Raw genomic sequence first — 20,968 nt, 5'->3', positions numbered from 1 at the left:
GGAAGACTCCATGCTCTGCATATTTTACATGTTTTCATGCCACAACGACCCACCTGACCTAAATCTCAAAGCTTTCTGAAATCCAGGCAACAACCCACTCAGATGTGTTGGAGCAGTGTTACATGCTGGCTAGTAGATCCAAAGGACCTGAAATGAGGAATCTAGGTCAGGGTTGTCAAACGTACAGTATGTAGGTTAAAACTACCCCGCAAGAGGGTGCAATCAGGACTGAGGGATGACCTTGTAAAGTATACAATAAAAAATAAAACAAAATGATTAATTGCAGCTTTTCACTTAAGGTATCCTCTGTCCACTGGGCGTTGCACTAACACTGAGATCCAGAACTGAGCAGCTGATATAAATGTTTGTAGCCCAGAGATCATCGATGCAACAGTGAAGATTATTGAGAACAAAACAATTTTAGCATCAAAACGCAACATGACAGGGAGCTTGTGACAACATGCATGCTACAGGCTGCAGAAGTCATGTGACCTGAGAAATGATAAGCTTTTTCCAACATTATTTTGTTCTCAGTTCACTCGTCCAGCTTTATGAGCTCAAAATGGGACGTATGAGGCCTCTGACTTAAAAGATCCTGGCCCTTCAAACAGTGAATCCTATTTCTCTTGAAAGCGTCTTTAGTGTTAAAGGCACAACATGTAAAGTTTCAGTTTGAAGAAATGTAAAATAATCGACGACTAAATGAACTGAAATTGTGCATTAAGAGTTTTATGACACTTAGCACTGGATCTGTTTTCAGATCTACATAAACATTGAACTAAAACAAAATAATAAATGTCACAATCTGAATTTTTTTATTATCTTGCCACGTAAAGGGGAACATCTTGAAGCAGGGGTGTCAAACCAGCCAAATCCAGCTCTCAACGTTGGATGAAGTTACAAAATGTCAATCTCACAAAGCTCCCCCTTTTTTTTTTTATTGGGATTGTACTGTTCATGGGAGTAGAGGTCATACTGAGACACTGAGATGTGGTGAGTCATGTGTTTTCCTGGAGGGGACGGGGGCGGCAGAAGGGGAAGTAACATGATTAGGAGGACCATACACTCTATGGTAGAAGTGGACTTGTGCCAACACAGCAACTGTCTGATAGTATCCTGTCTCTACCGGTTTGGCCTTTAATTAAAAATATTTTTCAAAGTGAGCCGTTAAGCATCATCATTAGCGTTTATGTTCAATAATTTTTTCATTTTAAAACCCTTTTCTGCGTTTCAGGTCGAACCTCATCAGACTCTCCACACCATGATGAAAGCTGATTTCATGCCACCATGCTTTCAGCAGGTGGAGCCGCACTCACCCCAATTTCCTTCATACTCTCAAAATATTTGAATAAGTAAAACTGTGATGGTTGCTTCTTTGTGTTTCAGGGCACTGAGTTCACACCGGCGCCGAGCAGCCATTCTTGTCGAGACTCAGGATTCACATGAGGTGCCATTGCTCCCTTGGCCCGTGCGGTTAATACTGAAACCCGAGCAGATTTCCACTGTGATAATACTGCAACATTAACTTTAACATCATTCTGTGTGATCTTCCAGAGCTCCCTCCTGACATCACCTCCGATTAAAAGCAGAGCATTAACTGGAAAATACCATCGGAAGAATGGTTAAATATTTTCCTAGTGAAAGTTATGTTTATAGCTTTGATCTTAATTGATCAGTATTGTTTTCATTATGTTTTCAGGAGCATACGGGGGATACTCATAATTGTTCAGTCGGCAAAGAATTCCCTGATGCACCTTTTGATTATACACATTTTATTACACATTGCAGGAGCAAGTTTGTTTGATACTTTCAACAGTGGTCAAACTCCAGCAACACGTGTAGGGTATACAATCAGGATGACCCAGATGAAGGTGGCAGGCCACACGTAGCACAAATAATAAATCTCTATATGAGACACAGTTGGAGTTTGACCTCCTTTTTCGCATGCCCATTAGAATATGTGCATGAGGAAAAAGAGTGCATCAAGTATGAATGTTTAGTCTTTTTCGACACTGGTGGAAAAAGTCAGTCAGATAAAGCGAATCAATGACATGTAAAGCCACAATTTAATCCTGAAAAGTACATTTAATATTCTCAAAAGTTAAAATTGAATCAAGCTAAGTCTGATCATTTGTTTTGCATGTAAATGTAACTGCCAAATGAAATATTGACCTTGAGCAGGCAGCTAATTAAGTACATTTATTTTCAGTCCTTTCATTATTATTCTTTTTTCCAGTGTTGCTGACGACAGCAGGAAAATGAATCAGGCACAGTACCTGCAGGGATGAAACCCAGTTAAAACATTAAAAAGTAGAAGAAGAAAAAACATTAGTTCCTCGGTTTTGTTGAAATGAAAATGATTAGAACTGGTGGCGCTTATGCAGGAATCATCACTTCTCTAATGGAAAGTGGCTTTAGCCAATGGGAAAAGAATAGGTTCTTGTATAATACAAAGTTGAAGTCCCATCATGCGTGTTTTTGTATGATTCACAGGACTTGTTTTTATTCCATAAGTTCATCGTAAGATAGACTTCCCTGCATGGCCACTCGTCACTCACTCATTTTGTTAAACACCAGTCAGCACTGTCTTTATTGATTTATAAAAAAAAGTGCTGATGGACTTGAATATTTGTAGAATTACACATTTGAAGCACACCCTGAATGCTTTATTCACTCGTTTTGTTCCATTTTACAATAGCTGATTATGATGCTTTTGTGTGAGGCTGAATAGCAGCCTGTCAGGCAGCTGTGTGATGTGAATTAAAGTCAAATCCAAAGATAGACTGAGAGAGATGATGCATTGTCTCTGACCACCCCCCTGTCACTGACCTACAGAGAACGAGTGTAAACTAATGAGCAAAATAATTACATTCGGCCAGAGTGAGACGCTGACTCCCATGGATGTCTGCGGCGTGTCAAACTGTTCCGCCACCCACAGCTCTGGGATGGGCAGTAGCGCAAGGATGGAGGAGGAGGAGGGCTGATTTTCCATTGGGTGCCTTGTGCTGCAGTTCAACAGTTCAGTGTGGTGAACCCACTGTGGGCCCACTTGCACAAACCACACAGGTTTTACATCATCTGTGCAATTACAGTCCAGACTGTCAAAACAAGTGATGAACCTCGCCAAAGATCAGCAAAGCTTGTCGGTGTCAGCAAAGAGGAGATAATACATCATGTGTAATTAGCTCTCCAGATGTACTCAACAGTAAAAATGTTTCCCCGTTTCCAGTGAAGCTCTTGAGAATGTAGCTTAAACGTGCTGGCTTGCTTTACAGCTTTGGTCCAGACAGCAATAACCAAGCGATAGACTTGAATCCCTTTTTTTTTTTTTTTTTGTACATCACATCACAATCCCTGGAAATCTTTGTTTTAGGTTTGCTTTTCCTTTAGCGCCCTCATCAGGTCGAAGTTTTAATCTGGCTAAAAACTGTATCTCCTGTGAATTAGTAAACATCAACCCAAAAACAGCAAAATTAGAATGGTGGACACAGTAAAATGCTTTGTTCCATTGTTTAAATCCAGCTATTAGATGTATAGTGTATTTAGAACTGCATGTATGTGTGAATAAGCCTGTAGAGTTATGTCTGTGTGTTTGCATGGTGGATTGGCGTCTGTCCAGGGTGCAACCCTGTCTTTTAATCAACATCTGCTGGGATACGATCCAGCTTCCCCGGACTCTAAATTAGAAAAAACATTAATTAAACAGTCACTTTCACACCGGTTCAATTGTAGCACGTCAGGAGTATCACTGTTGTCATGCCGACCTTCTGGAATCTAGCCTGAATCATCTGTAAAAATCATAAACAATTCATCGAATGTTCACGAAAAGCTGTAAAGTGTTTTGCGAAGGTTAAAAACAGGTGGAAAAACTAGAGACTGAACAACCAATTTCTCACTTTATAGTTTTCTCAGAGCCGTTTAAACTCTCTACCTCGAACAATAAGTTTCAGTCAGTTCTGCAACTCGTGGCCCGGTGTGGACGCAAACAGTGGAGCCACTTGAGAGCAGGCATTAATATTTTAGCATTGGGATGAATATTTCACTCTTTCAATGAGATGTGAGGAAAAAGATACGTGGAGGGAAAGAAGATTTGGTTACACACAAGCCCCACATGAATAATGAGTGCAGAGATGAGAGGAGGACAAGGGCCTGGTCTGCCTCACGTTGGAGACGGAGACAGAAAAGGTGTAGTTACTGACAAAAAGGAGTATACAGAGGTCATGGTGGACCTGATTCTCTGACCTGCAGGGGGCTTCAGACTTAAATGTATAAATGTTGTGCCTGATTTCTTTCTCTTTTTTTTTCTTCCTTTTTTTATGGGACGAGTCTATTTCATGCTTGGAGACTCTCTATGGACTTACCTTTTATGGTGAGGCACCCCAGCTATTCAGCCCTGATATTTCCCGGCTTGTCTTTTGCTCCCTCTTGGCTCAGACACTTAAACGACTACAAACACTGACGGGGGGTTGGGAGGTTTGTATTTAACATGCCATAAATATTTTGCAAATCTAAATCCAATACGGCCATCTACATGTGCACACAGCAGTGGCTTTTTTTAATTTTTAAATAATACATATTCTCCCAGAAATGAGTGACACTGTTATAATTAGCTCAATTAATATTTATTCATAGAAAACCTTGTCTAAAGGGTACACTGAGATAATGACCTTACTCATACATGTTGTACACAAACCCACACACACTCCATCTGAGTCCTGCTCTGATCTCTGATCATTCACAGCTGAGTGAGGTGTCACAGGTGTTAGTTCACAGAAACATAATGCCCACTTAATTTATTGTCACAGTTAACAGCAGATTACATATTAACAGCTCAAGTAAGAAACTCTACTCTGTGTCAGCTTCTTTAAAAAAAATAAAATCAAAAAATCAAAACTCAAATCTAACTTGAATTTCCCAGCATCCATGTCCACCTGCCTGCAGATCATGTGGATTATTGAGGGGATTTTCATGTCCTTTCATCTTGTCTCCCTAAGTCTTCCAGCTCTTCCCTGTCCTCATACTCATAGTCCATCTCAGCCCTCTCATACTCCAGCTCTTCTCCCTCATATTCAAAGACCTCTCCCTCACATATTAACTCCTCGGTCTCATATTCGACCCCCTCTTCCTCATATTCGAGCTCGACTCCATCATAGTCTGTAATAGGCAGCTCCACGCACCCTCCCTCATCCTCACCCTCCGTCACCAGAGGATCCTCCTCTTTGACCTCTGGGTCATCCGAGGCTCCACTTGATGCTTGCTTGGAGTTCGAGCCGCTGTTCTTTAGGATGCCGTGAATAACTGGCTCCTCTCCGGCCAGAGCCAGCTCCTCTGCCTCTTTCTCCGCGGCCTTTCTCAGCCTGTCTTTCCTGGCCTCACGCGCCTCCAAGAACTCTGCAGCCCCTTCGCCGACCACAAGCGCCTCCTCGCCCACATTAGGAGGTTCGTCAACTGGGTTGTGGTCGTAGGAAAAAAGACGCAGTGCTTTGAGACGCTTCAGGCTGGGGAACTCTGATATCTTGTTGCGGTCCAGATCTAAAATCTCTAAGGACTCCATGCGCAGCAGGACTTTGGGGAAGGTGTCAAAGCGGTTCCCATACAGCCACAGTCCTCTCAGAGCTTCCATACGCCAGAGGTCGGGGGGCAGCGTCTTCAGCCGGTTGTCCCCTATCTGCAGAGACTTGAGGTGGGGCAGGTCATAGAGTTCCCGTGGAAAACTCTGGAAGTAGTTGCTCTCTACCCACAGGCAGCGCAGGCTCTGCAGGTTCCTCAGCTCGGGGGGGAGGGTCATCAGCCGGTTGCTTCCCAGGTAGAGGCGCGTGAGGTTGGTGAGCTGACAAACGGCTGGGGGAACGTCTTCCATTTTGTTGAAGTCGAGGGCGAGTATCCGCAGACCCTGCAGCTCGACGATGGCGTCTGGCAGCGTGCGCAGGCTGTTCCCACAAATATACAGCTTCTCCAGATGCAGCAGTGCGCAAACACGAGAGGGCAGCCGCTTAAATTTGCGGTAACTCAAGTCCAAGACAGGATCCCCGCTTTCCAACAACTCCTCCACCCCCAGCGGAAGCTCCTCCTCGACTTCCTGCTCAACTTCCTTCTCCTTCTCTGCAACTTCTTCTGGCTCCTCACCGTCCTTGCCCCCCTCTTCCTCCCCCTCTTCTCCCTCTCCCTTCCTAGAAGAGTTGCCCATGAAGCAGCCCGCAGCCTCTGACTCCTACTTGAGTCAGGACAGAGTCGTTTGATGAGGCAGTGTCTGTGACAAGTTAACCCTCAGCCTGGGAGCTACAGTTGCTTTGTGGTTCAACCCACTGGCTGCAAACAGCACCATGGTCAATGCAAACTCTTGCAGCCATGCAACAGTAGTTTGTCAACTGTCTCTGCTTCCCTTCATCAGTGGCAAAGCTCTAACAAACTGTAGAGTAATAGTAATGATAGTAGTAGTAGTAATAGTAGTAGTAGTAATAGTAATAGTAATAATAATAGTAATAGGCTTGCTGGGAGTCGACAAAGTACAGCTTAATTTTGAGCTGGAATTGAATTCTTGCAATCCTTACCCTCTCTGACTTCCTCCAGGCTATTGGGGGGGGAAAGAAAAAAAAAGACACGCAGCTTTCGGGTCACCTGCAACAGGATCCAGTTACTTTATCAGAAGAGAGGGGGGAAAGTGTTATTTCAGGGATCTAAATAGTCAGTTTAGCGCTACTCTTCCTGGTGTCGGGGGATGAGCCCAGCAGTGTGGGCGGCTCGGTGACCTGGCCGGCAGCCAATTAAAAAAAAAAAAAAACAGTTAATGAAAGTCTGTCCATTAGTTAATGCTACCGCTCCCCGTTAATGGCCGAGTTGTAATCCAGGAGAAAGAGGAGCGCACATGGTGAGAAAGTGCAGCGGTGCTCGTCATGTTGGCCGCTTGTCTTCATGAGGATGGAGGGTTACTGCCTCCCTCTGTAACCGGAACAGGGGGCATTCACATCACATGGTGGCCAGTGTGTGTGTGTGTGTGTGTGTGTGTGTGTGTGTGTGTGTGTGTGTGTGTGTGTGTGTGTGTGTGTGTGTGTGTGTGTGTGTGTGTGTGTGTGTGTGTGTGTGTGAGCATTTCAAGGTTTCAAGCTTATTCACTTTTTGTTGCCTCAAATAAAATAATCTAAACTTGCATGTTTTCACATTTGTCACATTTCAAAACAAAAGTATATCTAGTTTGTAATTATACAACACAGTTGTTATTTCCATTTCTTTTTCTTCAGAGGAGTCGAGAACAATTACTTTAGAGTGATGTTATTATTATTATTATTATTATTATTATTATTATTATTATTATTATTATTATACTCATTATTCCATTACTTGACATTTTAATAAAAATAACTATTAAAATCTTGTGTGTTGGTTGCAGAGTTACTGATATACATTTGCTATCAAATTCTTCTGGATCTGACGGCAGTGACTTTTATTTAGAAAGTCTGACATTCTTCTTACATTTATTGTTGGGGTGAGACGTGTCCTGTGCAGCATCACTGTGAGTTATTGTGAGTGCGAGGTGGGCTTCTCTTACTCTGTGAGAAGATAAGTGCTATTTCTCCCTGTGGAAAAAATCTAACCAAATAGACTGAGGTAAAAAAAAAAAAAAAAAAAAAAAAGGGTAGATCCTTTCTTTCCAACGAATTGCACCCTGTCAGTCCGTTTCTGAGAGCCTGTTGAGTGTATGTTTATTCTTCTTCTCCACAGCAAGGCAAATTTAGGAAACCTCTCATGATATCTCTATTAATAGTCATCACTTTTTATTCCACTTCATTGCTTGACAGTGTTTCGCTGCCTGGTTTATGAAATGAGTTCATAGTAATGTGATGATGTCTTTGGATTAAATTGTATACATAAATTCTGGGAGGCAGTCATCTGGTGTTAAAAAAATGTAGCATGCTGGAAAGACATCAGTGGCTCTGCAAACTTTACATATTGGCAACAACCTCAAAGACAAGTGTCATATTCTGATTGAATGTAAGCAAGAATCAAGCATCTAAAGCCATGATTATTGTGATTTTGTTGATGGAAAGAGCCAAGACAAGGACTAAATGGAGTTTTCAGAATGCTCTTGTATAATTTGTTTCTGTTTTGACACCCCATTAACATTTATGAGCGCTACAGAATAGGATCATGCATAATGCATTATGCATAATGACAACCTCAAAAACAAAATTTTAACCCGGTTATCTCAAGTACAATTGAGCATTAGCCCCTTTGTGAGGGAGAATTAATCGTAAATTTGTTGTTCTTTATGTGCAAGCGTTTTGAAGAAAATGCCAGTTAATGCTGTCTAGTGGACTATTTTTTTTAATGTTGTTTTCTTTTTCTTTCTCCCCATTATGCCACGTAATCATGGTCTTGATACATATTCATTTAGCATAGTATGCACAATTTGTGTTGTGACTTTGAAATACTTATTGGCTTATTGTAACATAATGAATGATGGACTGTCGTTCTATCATATTATCGTTACCCTGAATTATTATTAGTTTTCTTCAGTTAAACTCTGAGTACCTCTTCCATAGAGCTTCATATAAAACTATTATAGGGCAATGATTGTTAAATTATCTCCACATATGGTGTCTGTATTGTACATCAGTAATAAATAAATATGTGTAGGTCCATTTAAATACCACAGCATACAAATATAGCCCAACAACAATCTATTGTACAGTTATTGTCTGTAAGAAATGTGTGCAGAAGCTACATAAGCTGTATTCACATTTTTAATAAGAGTGAGCATGACTCATGACTTGTGGTTTGAATGTAGAATGAAAAAAATCAAACAACAAACCTTTAGTCATCAAATAATGTGCATACAAATAGAAAACACACAATTAATATCCCTGGATATTTCAGTTGAAAGTCAAGAGCCTCTCAAAATGGAAACACTCATTGAACTGTCGTTGAGAGATGTATCTGAGTATGTAATCCATTCTACTCCAGAGTTTATAGTTATCAAGCACTTGGGAAGAGCAAACAGGTTGTCTGATTGACAGTGTGTCTTTCTGGTTGTGATACTGGAGAAAAGCTTGGAAAAGCTGCTGGGGTCAGATGCGCAGCACTTCTGTCAGCCTGATGAACTGTGGCAGAAGACGAGGACAAACGGGGAGACAGGCGGCACGCTGCTTGAGGATAATCCTGTCTGATATCCTGAGGACCAAAAGAGCTGATTTGCAAATTTCTGCATCGCATTGAAACGACCCTGAAATGACACAATGCACTATGAGAAGGAGACAGACACACGGACAGTGACCTCGGGCAGAGATGGGATGTGACTGCTGAGGTGACTCTGTTGAATGCAAATGAAGCAACACTGCATGGCACTGCCAGCATGTGTTACATACAAACAAAAAGTTAAAACAAAAAAATGTGCATACCTATATATCAGATGGCGATCAGCTACAACTATGGCTAGTATTTGGATTCCATTCAATATCAAAAACAAGTCAATAATAATTAATAGCGACATCCCTCAGTCATGTTGCATTATCTCATATAATTCTGGATGGTGACAGAAGATGTGGTGATTGGCTGATGTGCCGCCACATTTCCGGGGTTAAATGAGGACAAGGAGATGCTTCTTTTCGCAAACACATTGGCACCACCTGGTGGTGCGACAGGGAACTGCAGCAGCCGGGTTCGCTGAGTGCACTGGGTTTATAGAGGTGGTCAATGACAGGAGGGTCCAGAAGCCTCTAGCAGGCCTCCCGTGGAGCTTCACACACACACACACACACACACACACACACACACACACACACACACACACACACACACACACACACACACACACACACACACACACACACACACACACATGTCGTTTGTCATTCGTGTGATTGCTCATTTAAATTTAATTGTCTGGCAAACTGTCTCATTGCATTTCTGTCTGCCTGCCGTCCAATACGTTTAGGCGACGATTATGTCTTTTCTATATGGCTAATAATTCATAATTAATGAATATAAGAAATATTTCACGCCATCAGATAATTTAACCAGAGGCCATAATTACCCCAAATTTAAAACTGGAAACCTTTCATTTTAAATGTTGATCATACAAATATGAGCAAATCAAACTTCCAGCTTTCAATAGCAACACCCCCACCAGCAAAAGTGTGCTTATGAGAATAACGCGCAGCCTGGTCCCGTGAAAACATAACTCCTCACTGCACATATGAACTCACGTGTGTCCCTTTTGCATGATCACACGAGAAAGAGTGTTGCTGTGCGGAATATCGTGATGGATTGACTCAATGGATCATTACATCTCTGCTGATATTCAGTATAACTGTATGACCTCGAGGGCGCAAGGCCGTGGGAAGTATGAGTGCTGGGAGCGCTGCAGCAGCGTCCCCTGCCGGATGGTAAAATACCTACATATCTACAATTAAATAAAAAGGCAGTGCCTTTGCACTGCAAATTAAAAATATACTAATGACAAAAAAAAGTTTCCTCTTAATGTTGGTCATGAAACGATATTTGTCATATTAATGTCAGTATTCATTGTGTAAGTCTGGCCTTCAAATATGTATGGGCCCTAAAATAGGCTGGAAAGAGCTGTGGGTGATTTATCTACCATTATTTGTCTGAATGTAATTCATCGAGAGACATTCTAATTGCTTTATAACGGAATAATTACTGCCTGCAGTCACTGTTATTTCAGAATATGCTTGCTCATTGCTTAAGTCTGGTGAATTACTCTCACACTGTTATTCTTTTTTTCTGACACATATTGCATGATCAGGCCAATTACAAACGAAGTCATTAATCAAAAAGTAAGTAGGGGAGAGTATAGTGGCCCTTTTATGCAACAATTATCACTATTTATTGGTTAAAACCACTGGAACCGGTGATTTATGCACAAATAGTGCATCCACTAAACCACAGAGTGAGTGTTTTTTTTTTCTGCATCTTGCTTTGCTGCTTTATTAAGACTTAAGATCTACTCCTTTGAAACATTTATCTTGTATTTCATGTTCAAACGAATAATAAAAACACATATAGTGTTATGGTATAGTGAGATGAAGCTGAAACTGTTGTTACACAAATGATTTTAAAGGATATTTTCTGATTTTGATTAATCATTTCCAGTCCGTTCTTAAAAAATGTGCGATGTATAAAGAATTAGTCATAGTAATAACATTATGTGTTTGTTTAGTTTTTTTATTTTTATTTTGCAAGGCATCCCCCTGACCCCAAGATGTTTCCTCTCTGACCCGATGCTTTGACAATAACTGAGTTAATTAAAGATATAAAAAAAAAAAAAAAAGAAGAAGAAAACTTTGCACTTTGATGACAGCCTTTAGGGAAGATGTAACTTCATTTATGTAATTAACCCGTTTAATATGTAACTAAGTTATCTGCTTGAATCTAAAAAGTTGAAGTACGTATGAGCTCGACCTATGGGGTCACTGCAGTTGGTTTTATAATGATGTGCGCAAAAAGAGCTGAAATCAACGACCCCTCTTCCCCGTTATTTAATCGTTTCCGCGAAGGCAGCCCCCGGTAGGGGGAGGGGGGGGGGGTCTCTAGCGGGGTGAAAGTAGGAGTTGTCAGCTGACTGGGGTTTCGTGCGGTCGTTCCGACAACAGTATAAAAGCCTATTGAGAGGAACCGCGTATTGATCCAAAGGCGCATTGGGCAGCTGCCCAGAATATAGCCCTCTGTGATTGGCCCAGACGTTCTCGAATGATCTTCTCGGACTTTACCCCGCACGAGAGGGGGCATGAGACGCGTAACATATGAGGGGAGGCAGGGGATGGGGGTTTGGGTGATGTGTGCCGTTTTTTTCTCTTCTTTTTTTTTTCTCTCTCCCAGGGATGTGATCTGAGCGGCAGCGGACAAAGTGTTAGCGCGAGCCGAGCCTGCAGAGACGCAGAGCAGCCGGGATCTGGATGCTGTAAGTCTGAAACATTTGTCATCTCCATTCTGCGTACTGCTACTGCCCCTGCTGCTGCTGCTGCACGGGGAGGAGGGCCCGCATGTTGCTGGCTGACCAGCCACCAACAATGGGCCATTATTTGCTGAGTTAAGTCTCAGCTGACCTGCTTTCTCATGCATTGGTGCTGCTTTGGTCTGCTTTGTGTGCCGAATAGTCAAAACTGAGACTTTGCTTTCTACAAACCTGGAGAACAAGCTCAAAACGTTCCAAACATTATTATTATTTTGTAGATTTTTTTATTCTGATGCGTGTCAATGCTGAACAATGGTGCAGTTTCATTAGTTGTAAGCTTCTGTGTCTGGTTATCGGATTTCATCATTAATTATTTGTATTGTTGTGCACGAGCTGGTATTTCAAAATGAAAACTATTTAAAAAAAAAAAATCTTTCTCTTTAGGTGCTGCTTCCTTCACATTGTGTGTCTGCGGCCTGTTTGAGGACCAGTATTTTCCATCCAGGAGTTGAGACTGTGGCTGCAGGTGGATTCGGGCCAACAGCGAGACAGCAACAAGGATGGGGAGAGGAGGCCAGCTCAAAGAGACAGACAGAGAGGCTGTCAGTGAGAAGACTGGAGGCGTTTACACCTGGGAGCAGGTGCAGAGCCACTGCAGTAAGAATGACCAGTGGCTGGTCATCGATAGAAAGGTTTACAACATCAGTCAGTGGGCCAAAAGGCATCCCGGAGGGGTGCGGGTCATCAGCCACTATGCAGGAGAAGATGCTTCGGTAATTATATGTCTTCTTTATATCTTTTTGACAACATGATCGAACAAAGCCACGATCAATTTCTGGAATTTCTGGATCTTCTGGATTTTCTGGTCATCCATATGGATCCATATCAACATATGGATTTTGAGCTTATCCAATTTAGAAAGTACAAGGTTCATCTGAAAATTAATAAAAGATAAGGAAAATGGATAAAAGTATTCAATTCAGTCTGTGAAACATTCCTGTATTTTGGGTTTGTTGCACATCAACTGAACTATATCAAGTTTTCTTATTCATACTTCATACAGTAATTTGTTTTCAAATATCACCACCTCAAAATATCAGAATAATGCACAAGATTTTTTCCATTTCTTTTACTATAATAATTAACGTTTTAAATGTATTTGAAACATTTCAAATACAAAGTTGTAAATATAATGACATTTTTGTGGTGGGTTTCCCCTTTATGACCATTTTTATATATTCAGTATGTCAACCACATAATTAAGGGGGAGAACTAGTACCTGTGTATCTCATAAGAATACAACAATCAGACAAACACACACTTCTTGAACCCAGATTGCTGCGTCATCCATTGACCGTCTTAAAAGCTATTTAAGATTTGCTGCGAACAAACTTCTCTGTTGAGTGTCAGACTCTCTGGCTCCATGCTATCATTAGCTCCAGAGTCACATAGTCCAAAGATATCAAAAGCCTTTCCTGGGAAGTACGAAACTGTGAGCAATCAGTTTTAGTATAGTTTTATTGTTTAGGAAATTTTTAAAAATAATAATCAGGTGTCAGAGCATAGCACGATGGTCATCGTGACAGTTGCCTGTTCAGTCAATGTGAACACTCCTGTGTGCATGAGTGTTCACTGATTTCAAATGCTTGAACACATTGAGATGCAAAGAAATAAATTATCTTGCATGTTTTAAGATATGTTTCCTCTCATCGTATATCCTTCAAAGCTGTCTCAGTCGCTTAACATTCATGAATAGTGATGTCATTGGGGCTGAAGTATGAGGAAGTTTTGAATGACTTGGCCTTCTTATCACTGGACCCTTGGAAGTCTTTTCAAAAAGGGTGATGGTGATTGCAAAAGAGAGCTCAAAAACAACCATTTCCCCAAAGTAGAGCAAAGGGCAAATGGAAAAAAAATACTGTACAAGAAACTCATATAAGAGTGCAAAATGCATTAGCAATCACTGTCATAAACTCTCATCACAGATCAATCTGTGGTATCATATACTGTATGTTGAATGCAGTCATGGTCAGCTTGATGACATCATGATAAAGGTGATAACCTGCAGTACCTTGTGCTGAATCAACTTTATTCCCATCAGGAGTTGGCTCCGAGCCAGGTGCGTCTGACCTCTATTAAACTCAACTGCCAGAGATTGATAAGTGTGCTTCATGATACTCCCACATTTGATCTCAGGCTTTAGTGCCTAAATTAAACATTGCAGGTATTTTATTAGTGGACATGTTGTAAAGCAGTGAAAGTCCAGCCCTCTAAGGATTTGACGTCATCTGTGGGTAACATGATCAGCGCCAGGAGTAATATGTTGCACATAAATCCTGGAGACAAAATAGAAAGTTGCTGTTCCCACATCTATCCGTGAACATATTAACATCTTTTTTTTCAACAAGGGTCGGTAAATGGGATGATAATTAATCAGCAGTCTAAATATTCTCGACTTTTCAGTTGGTTACAGACAGAAAGGAAACCACGCAGTTCCTCATTTCCTCCCCACATACAAAAGTACTTGTGGCAACAATGGGGCTGAGTAACATTCTCACAACCGGATGCCTGTCATATAGAACTTTTTTTTTTCCTGAAGTATGATTTTGCTAGATATTGTCAAGGATTTCCTCAATAGGTACAACTCAGTTTTCTTTCCAGGTAATATAGTCAAAGAAGCGCCACATATTATAAGACATGTCCCGCAATGCTCATCTCAAGCAGAGCATAAAAAAATATACTGTTTATTTACAGTATATTTTCAAAATGCATCCATGTTTATCCCCCTGAGGCCTGGAGTCTGAAAGAATAATCACCTGCTGTGAAAACACAAGACATACATCAAGAGTCTGATGCGACTCGTAGTTTAATTGGTGACTGTTCAGACATGCCTTTAATGTCTTTTCTGTCATCTCCGACTGCAAAGAGTCCCTCACAGTGACTGTTTGCTGTGCTGCACAATTCTAACTTAAAAAAAACTGTTTATTTACATGGAACTTTGCAAAAGCCGCGGGGAGCAATTACAAAAGCAAAAGTTTTAAAGCTGCGTGCGGCTTCAGAGCCGCTTGTCCTGCTCCCCTGCCCTAACCCTAACTATTCAGATTATTATGACAGATGTGTCCAAAAAAACAAAAAATTCAACCAACCTGCTAGTCCACCCGTCTACCTTTTTAACTGCTTCATCCAAATTAGGCATAAAGCTGACCGACTCTGTTGGCTATGAGAGAAGACAAGTACCATTCTGAAGTGTTTTCCAGTCCATCCCAGGACAAAATGCAGAGAGCCACAATGTCCCATACACACACACACACACATACACACACACACACACACACACACACACATACACACACACACACACACACACACACACAGAAGCAATTTAAAGTTATTGAACTTTAAAAGCACATTTTTGAACTGTGAAGGGAAATTCACACATCCACAGACAAAAATCTCACATCCTTCTTAGTTATCCATTACACCGTGGATTTAGATGAATATATTTGTCTTTATATATTTTTTTTTTGCTTTTCAGGAACCATTCTCTGCTTTTCATCCTGATCCAAAGTTTGTCCAGAAGTTTCTGAAGCCTCTGTTGATCGGAGAGTTGGTAGAAACAGAGCCCAGCCAGGACCGAAACAAAAATGTGAGCTCTCGCGTTTAAACGACTTGAACGCGTCCAGTCTGAGTCCTCCACACTAATCGTCACCAAGTGTCAGTCACATCGCTGCATCGCAGTTTGAGTGTAACGGTCTGTTTGGTGTTCCCTGCTCTCAGGCGGATATCATGCAGGATTTTAACACTCTACGAGCACAAGTGAAGAAGCAGGGTCTGTTTGAAGCTCAGCCTTCGTTCTTCCTCCTCCACCTGGGTCACATCCTGCTGCTGGAGGTTCTGGCCTGGCTCATCCTCTTACACTGGGGGACGAGCTGGACGCTGACGATACTCTGCTCGGTCATGTTGGCAACTGCTCAGGTGACTTTAGTATTTCTTGCCCTTGGTCTCATTGTGATTTATACAATTTTGAGTTCATTCCTGTGGGAAGTGATGAAATGCAGGCCTGCCCATGGCCTCTGCCGACAGACAGCTCCAGCACCCTGAGTTGGATATATTAATATAGAAGACAGATGAGCACAATGTTTGTTTCCTTCTCCAGGCGCAGGCTGGTTGGCTGCAGCATGACTTTGGCCATTTATCAGTTTTCCAGAAGCCCAAGTGGAATCACATTGTGCACAAGTTTGTAATCGGTCATTTAAAGGTAATATTTTGTGATTATGCATTTTAATGTTTAAATTGGACGTAGATATTAAGCGCCTTTTCTTTTAGGGTGCTTCAGCGAACTGGTGGAATCACAGACACTTCCAGCATCACGCCAAGCCCAACACCTTCATGAAGGACCCCGACATTTACATGTTGGACATCTTTGTACTCGGAACCACTCAACCAGTAGAGGTGAGTAACAGAGATGATATTTCTTATTACTTTCAACATTTGTGTGATACAGAAACTCATCCAGCTGTGTGTCCCCCCTCTGCTACAGTATGGCATAAAGAAGATCAAGACCATGCCCTACAATCACCAACACAAGTACTTCTTCTTTGGTATGTTTCTCAGCAGATGTTCTTGCCTGCAGATTGCAGACATCTACCTGCTCCTGATTCAAATGAATGGGAGGTTATCAGGCTTCTGCAGAGGCTTTAGCTGTTTATCCATTCATCTGATTCAGATGTGGTGAAGCACTTTTACATTAAACACATGCAGGGCAGGAGATCCCTTGAGACTGGGTTTGGAAAAGCCTGTTTCATAGCTGCAATAAAGGAGTTTTACACATATAGGACCGGGAGCTTAATATAGGTTGTTTGTTTTTATGTACAACATGCATCACGGACATTTCTGCATAGCTGTGCTGCCGTAATCTGAGGTTGATCCAGTGCTTTCTTCAGTGGCGATAAAATGATATGAACAGGCACAAAATAATAGTTTCACATTTCTGTGATGAATATACAGCTGTGGCAGAAGGAGAAATTGTATGAGCTCCAGGTATTAAATATCATAAATGAGAAGAAATTACAAGTAGGATTTTCATTTGTTTTTCTTTCAGTCGCGCCGCCACTGCTCATCCCAGTTTTCTACAACTTCAACATACTAAAAACCATGATTACCCGTCGTGACTGGGTGGTAAGACGCCTTCCTCTGTGTGCTGCAGTGCAAAAACTTTCAACGGGGCCGTTATAGTAGAAAAATTGTGGCGAGTTGTGTATGTGTATCATGATTTGTGTAAATATATTCATATTTGTATGTGTGTAGTGACATTTACAAGTGAATAGTTATATGTATGCATACACAGATGAGTGCATGTCTCGGTCAATTTGTTGCTTTGTGGGTAAAATATTTTATGTGTGCGTGCTGAAAGTTGTTAGTATCTACAAGTGACTTACTGGTCAGGTAGTTAAAAAAACTACTGGACTCAATGGACAGCATCAAATTCTCAAAAGAGATAATTTATCATGAATATGTCAAACAAATTAATTTATGTATGAAGCACATTAACCTTTTCTTTTCTTTTTTTAAAGGATCTTTCTTGGGCCATGACGTTCTATGTTCGCTACTTCTACTGTTACGTACCTCTCTATGGCGTGTTTGGCTCAATTGCATTGTACTTGTTTATCAGGTAAAAGATAACAATGTCAACCAAGAGCATTAATAGTTGCACTTCCTATAGATGGAAGGAATGATATATATTCAGCAAGTAGCACTTTGGACTTAATTTGACTTTAACTGTTTCTATTTTTCTCACTACAAATCCCTAGTAAATCTGTGTTTTTAACAAATGAGAGGTATCTAAGTAATGGAAGAGAATAAATACTAGCTAATAATGTTGCTCAAATGCTTTCACACACCATGTGTACGATTTGTGAATCATACTGTGTGCATCGGTTTGATGTGACTCAATAGTGTGACACCGTATTTAATCAATAAATTGTGCTATTTTTTCCCCACATTGCAGGTTTTTAGAGAGTCACTGGTTTGTGTGGATGACTCAGATGAGTCACCTGCCAATGCAGATTGACCATGAGAAGCAGCAGGACTGGCTATCCATGCAGGTACCAGTTTTAATCTCAAATTCTCAATGTTGTCATTTTGGCTTTTGCCTCCAGGTGCTGCTGAAGAGCAGGGTGGTCAGCAGAAGATATCAGAGATGTCATATTCTGGCCACACCCTCCAAATAATAACAATGTGATATTGTAAGAAGAGGAAAATAATAACTTATGTACAATCTTTGTGTGTCCCACCTTGAACTGTAGCTCCAAACCACCTGCAACGTTGAGCAGTCTTTCTTCAACGACTGGTTAAGTGGACACCTCAACTTTCAGATCGAACACCAGTAAGTCAAATCATTAAGTCTGTGGAGATAACTGCTGAGTGGACATTGGCTGACCTTAGTTTAGAATTGATAGTTTATTTACTGTGTGAATTATTCCCGACAATTCTCATGAGAGATCCCTCTGTCCCATATGTTTCATGTCTATCTGTTTTGGTTTGGTTTTTTACATCTTCATTTAATGAATGTTTCTGCTGAAATCGCTGATAATTCATTAATTTCAATAATGTTTTTATTGCAAACAGATGCCACAACAGGCTTCCTAGTGCTGTTTCACAATCAGGCTTGAAAACCATTGTCTATTCTCAAAGTAGAAAAAAATATAATCAAATTCCCTTGTAAGCCCACACTACGAAATAGTACTAATGGCACATAATAAAAAAAGGATTTTAAAAGTTTATTCCAAGAACATTTTTAAAAGAGAGAAAAAAAACAATCTGTATTGAAGAAACTTGTGAGAAATAAAAAAATATAATATCACATAGAATAAAGAAATAAAATTCACAAAGCTTGTAAAATTACATCAAATATATTGTATAAACTTTATGTGCTAAAACGGACGAGTATTTTTTTTATGTCTGCTTAATTGCTCACCCCACTGCAAAATACATAAATGAGATGAAATCAAAATGATAAAAACTGGAACAAAACCATGCATAGCTCTTGAGGAAACACTTTACAAAAATGAAATATTAAAAAAAGGAATCAAAAGCCTTATTGGCTGAATGGTGCGAAAAATGACTTATTACTATTTTTCTGCTGTTCCTTTTACCTGGAAACTTTACTAAACTTTCCAAAAACCATTACGAAACATCATTGAGACCAGAAGTCTTCAGGTCCGGTCCTGGAGGCCCAGTGTCCTACATTTCATTCGGTCGCAGTGAGGGGCTTTTGGGTTTTCCTAGGAGTTGCGTGATAATATGATCAATACATTCAGGGACATTGAAGCAGGCGAGATCTGAAACAAGGAGCATGCTGAGCTTCTGATGTCAGGGTTGGAGGGAATGGATGCTTGCAGGAGTATGGTCAAGTCTTGTGTTTTGTAAATACCTTCCTACCTAACTTCAAATAAAAAAACAAAACAAAACACCACAAAGCATTGTGAATATTAGCTTACAAAATAAACTGAAGCCAAAACATCATACTGTATAAAAGTTATCAAAATGTAAATATTGTGTCCAATATATAAACAAGACTTAGAGACATACTATGGCTAATGCCTGCCTCTGATGGCTGCGCCACAAATACTCTGTTAATGGTGATTGTGTGGCAATTTTCTGCGATACTGAATTTAAATGATGGTACAGCATGTTGTCTGCTCTTGTGACTGATCCACATTTCCTGATCCTCTTCCCTCCAAAGCTTGTTTCCCACGATGCCACGCCACAACTTCCACCTGGCCGCCCCACACGTCCAGAAACTGTGTGAGAAACACGGGATACCTTATCAGATGAAAACGTTGTGGCAAGGACTTGTTGATGTCGTAAAGTAAGTGCAAAATCTAGAATTTTATAAAGATCTACAAAACCAAAGCACAAAAAAAAAAAAAAAAAAAAAAAAATCAATGTTTGCGAGTCTGTAGAGGGAGAGAACATATTAATTAAATATTGCATCTTGAGTTTTATCTCATACTGAATGTGTACAGAGAGGCAATACAGAGAATGAAAACCTCACTGATTTGATACACTGTGCGATGAAATGACAATTCCAACAACTAAATTCTGATTTTCACATCTAAAATGCTGCTATGAATTGTGACCTACATTGACATGTATTCAGTCTTGACATAATAAAGGGAAAAGGTGCAACTTTTTTTTTTGTGTGTGTGCGTGTTTTAATACTAGGGGTCTTTCATCAGACAAATTATAATCGGCTGCTTCATGAATACAGTGCAGAATAATTGATGTTATATTTATTTCTCTTGTTTGACAGGTGCCTGAAAACCTCAGGGGACCTCTGGCTTGATGCTTATCTTCATAAATGATAAACTGTATTTTATTCAAAGTGAAAGTAATGCCTAGCTCTCCATCTGCATCACAAATTGATTGTATCTTTTCAAACTAGTTTATATTATGTGAATTGTTAGTGACATTTGTGTCTTTGTTTAGCTTTCAGATTTACAGATTTTTTTAGTGCTTACAGAAGGTTTTCAAGAATATTTTCAGAGTATATTGATTTTACATCAGTGTTTTGTTCACAAGAATACTGCGGTGAGTTTCTGAAAATTATTTCAAATGAGTAATGATACTTTTTTATGCTGTGATACTGTTTGAATAAAATGACAATTTTGCTGCCATATGGCAAACTTGATGTAATTGAGAGCTTAGTTGTTAATTCAGATTTCTTCTGTCAAACATGTAACTTCTTCAGCTACACACTTTCTGCCTTTCCAGCATTCAATAAGAAACTCTGTTGATTATTTCTTTACCTCTAATATCATGTATCTGATGTTAATTTTTTTTAAATGGTGTTCAAAAACAAGTAGTCTGAACAAAGTTATTGATACTGCTTGAAAGAATATCTGGAATCTGTTTAGAAATGGCAAATTGTCTACAGACATGAATTTGTTACTAACACATAGGTTTGGGTTTCACGTATACGTACTGTATATGCCTTTGGTTTGTCAAACATCACAGCAATAAAGCCGTGAGAAGAAAAACACTTTGTCATCCATC

The 20,968-nt window shown here is 40.3% G+C and overlaps 2 protein-coding genes across 2 annotated transcripts; one reads left to right on the top strand and one right to left on the bottom strand.

Annotated features, from left to right (window-relative positions):
• Window positions 1–4,966: 4,966 nt before the first annotated feature.
• On the bottom strand, window positions 4,967–6,187 carry lrrc10b (leucine rich repeat containing 10B; the record flags this gene model as incomplete). The annotated part of the gene is made up of 1 exon (XM_080504753.1): window positions 4,967–6,187. One exon carries the CDS (start codon window positions 6,185–6,187, stop codon window positions 4,967–4,969), a length of 1,221 nt encoding a protein of 406 aa, XP_080360879.1.
• Window positions 6,188–11,800: 5,613 nt separating this feature from the next.
• Window positions 11,801–20,862, top strand: LOC308136529 (acyl-CoA Delta-4 desaturase-like). The gene is made up of 13 exons (XM_080504875.1): window positions 11,801–11,917; window positions 12,356–12,684; window positions 15,447–15,557; window positions 15,689–15,886; window positions 16,068–16,169; window positions 16,238–16,363; window positions 16,452–16,512; window positions 17,013–17,089; window positions 17,485–17,582; window positions 17,919–18,015; window positions 18,217–18,296; window positions 19,656–19,781; window positions 20,226–20,862. The coding sequence occupies exons 2-13, from the start codon at window positions 12,472–12,474 to the stop codon at window positions 20,275–20,277; spliced, it is 1,341 nt and encodes a 446-aa protein (XP_080361001.1). The 5' UTR covers window positions 11,801–11,917; window positions 12,356–12,471; the 3' UTR covers window positions 20,278–20,862.
• Window positions 20,863–20,968: the final 106 nt, after the last annotated feature.

Source organism: Blennius ocellaris (genome assembly GCF_963422515.1).
Source record: "Blennius ocellaris genome assembly, chromosome: 11".
Lineage (NCBI taxonomy): Eukaryota > Metazoa > Chordata > Actinopteri > Blenniiformes > Blenniidae > Blennius > Blennius ocellaris.
Note: the sequence above shows the minus strand (reverse complement) of the source record. Positions and strands in the feature narration are given on the sequence as shown.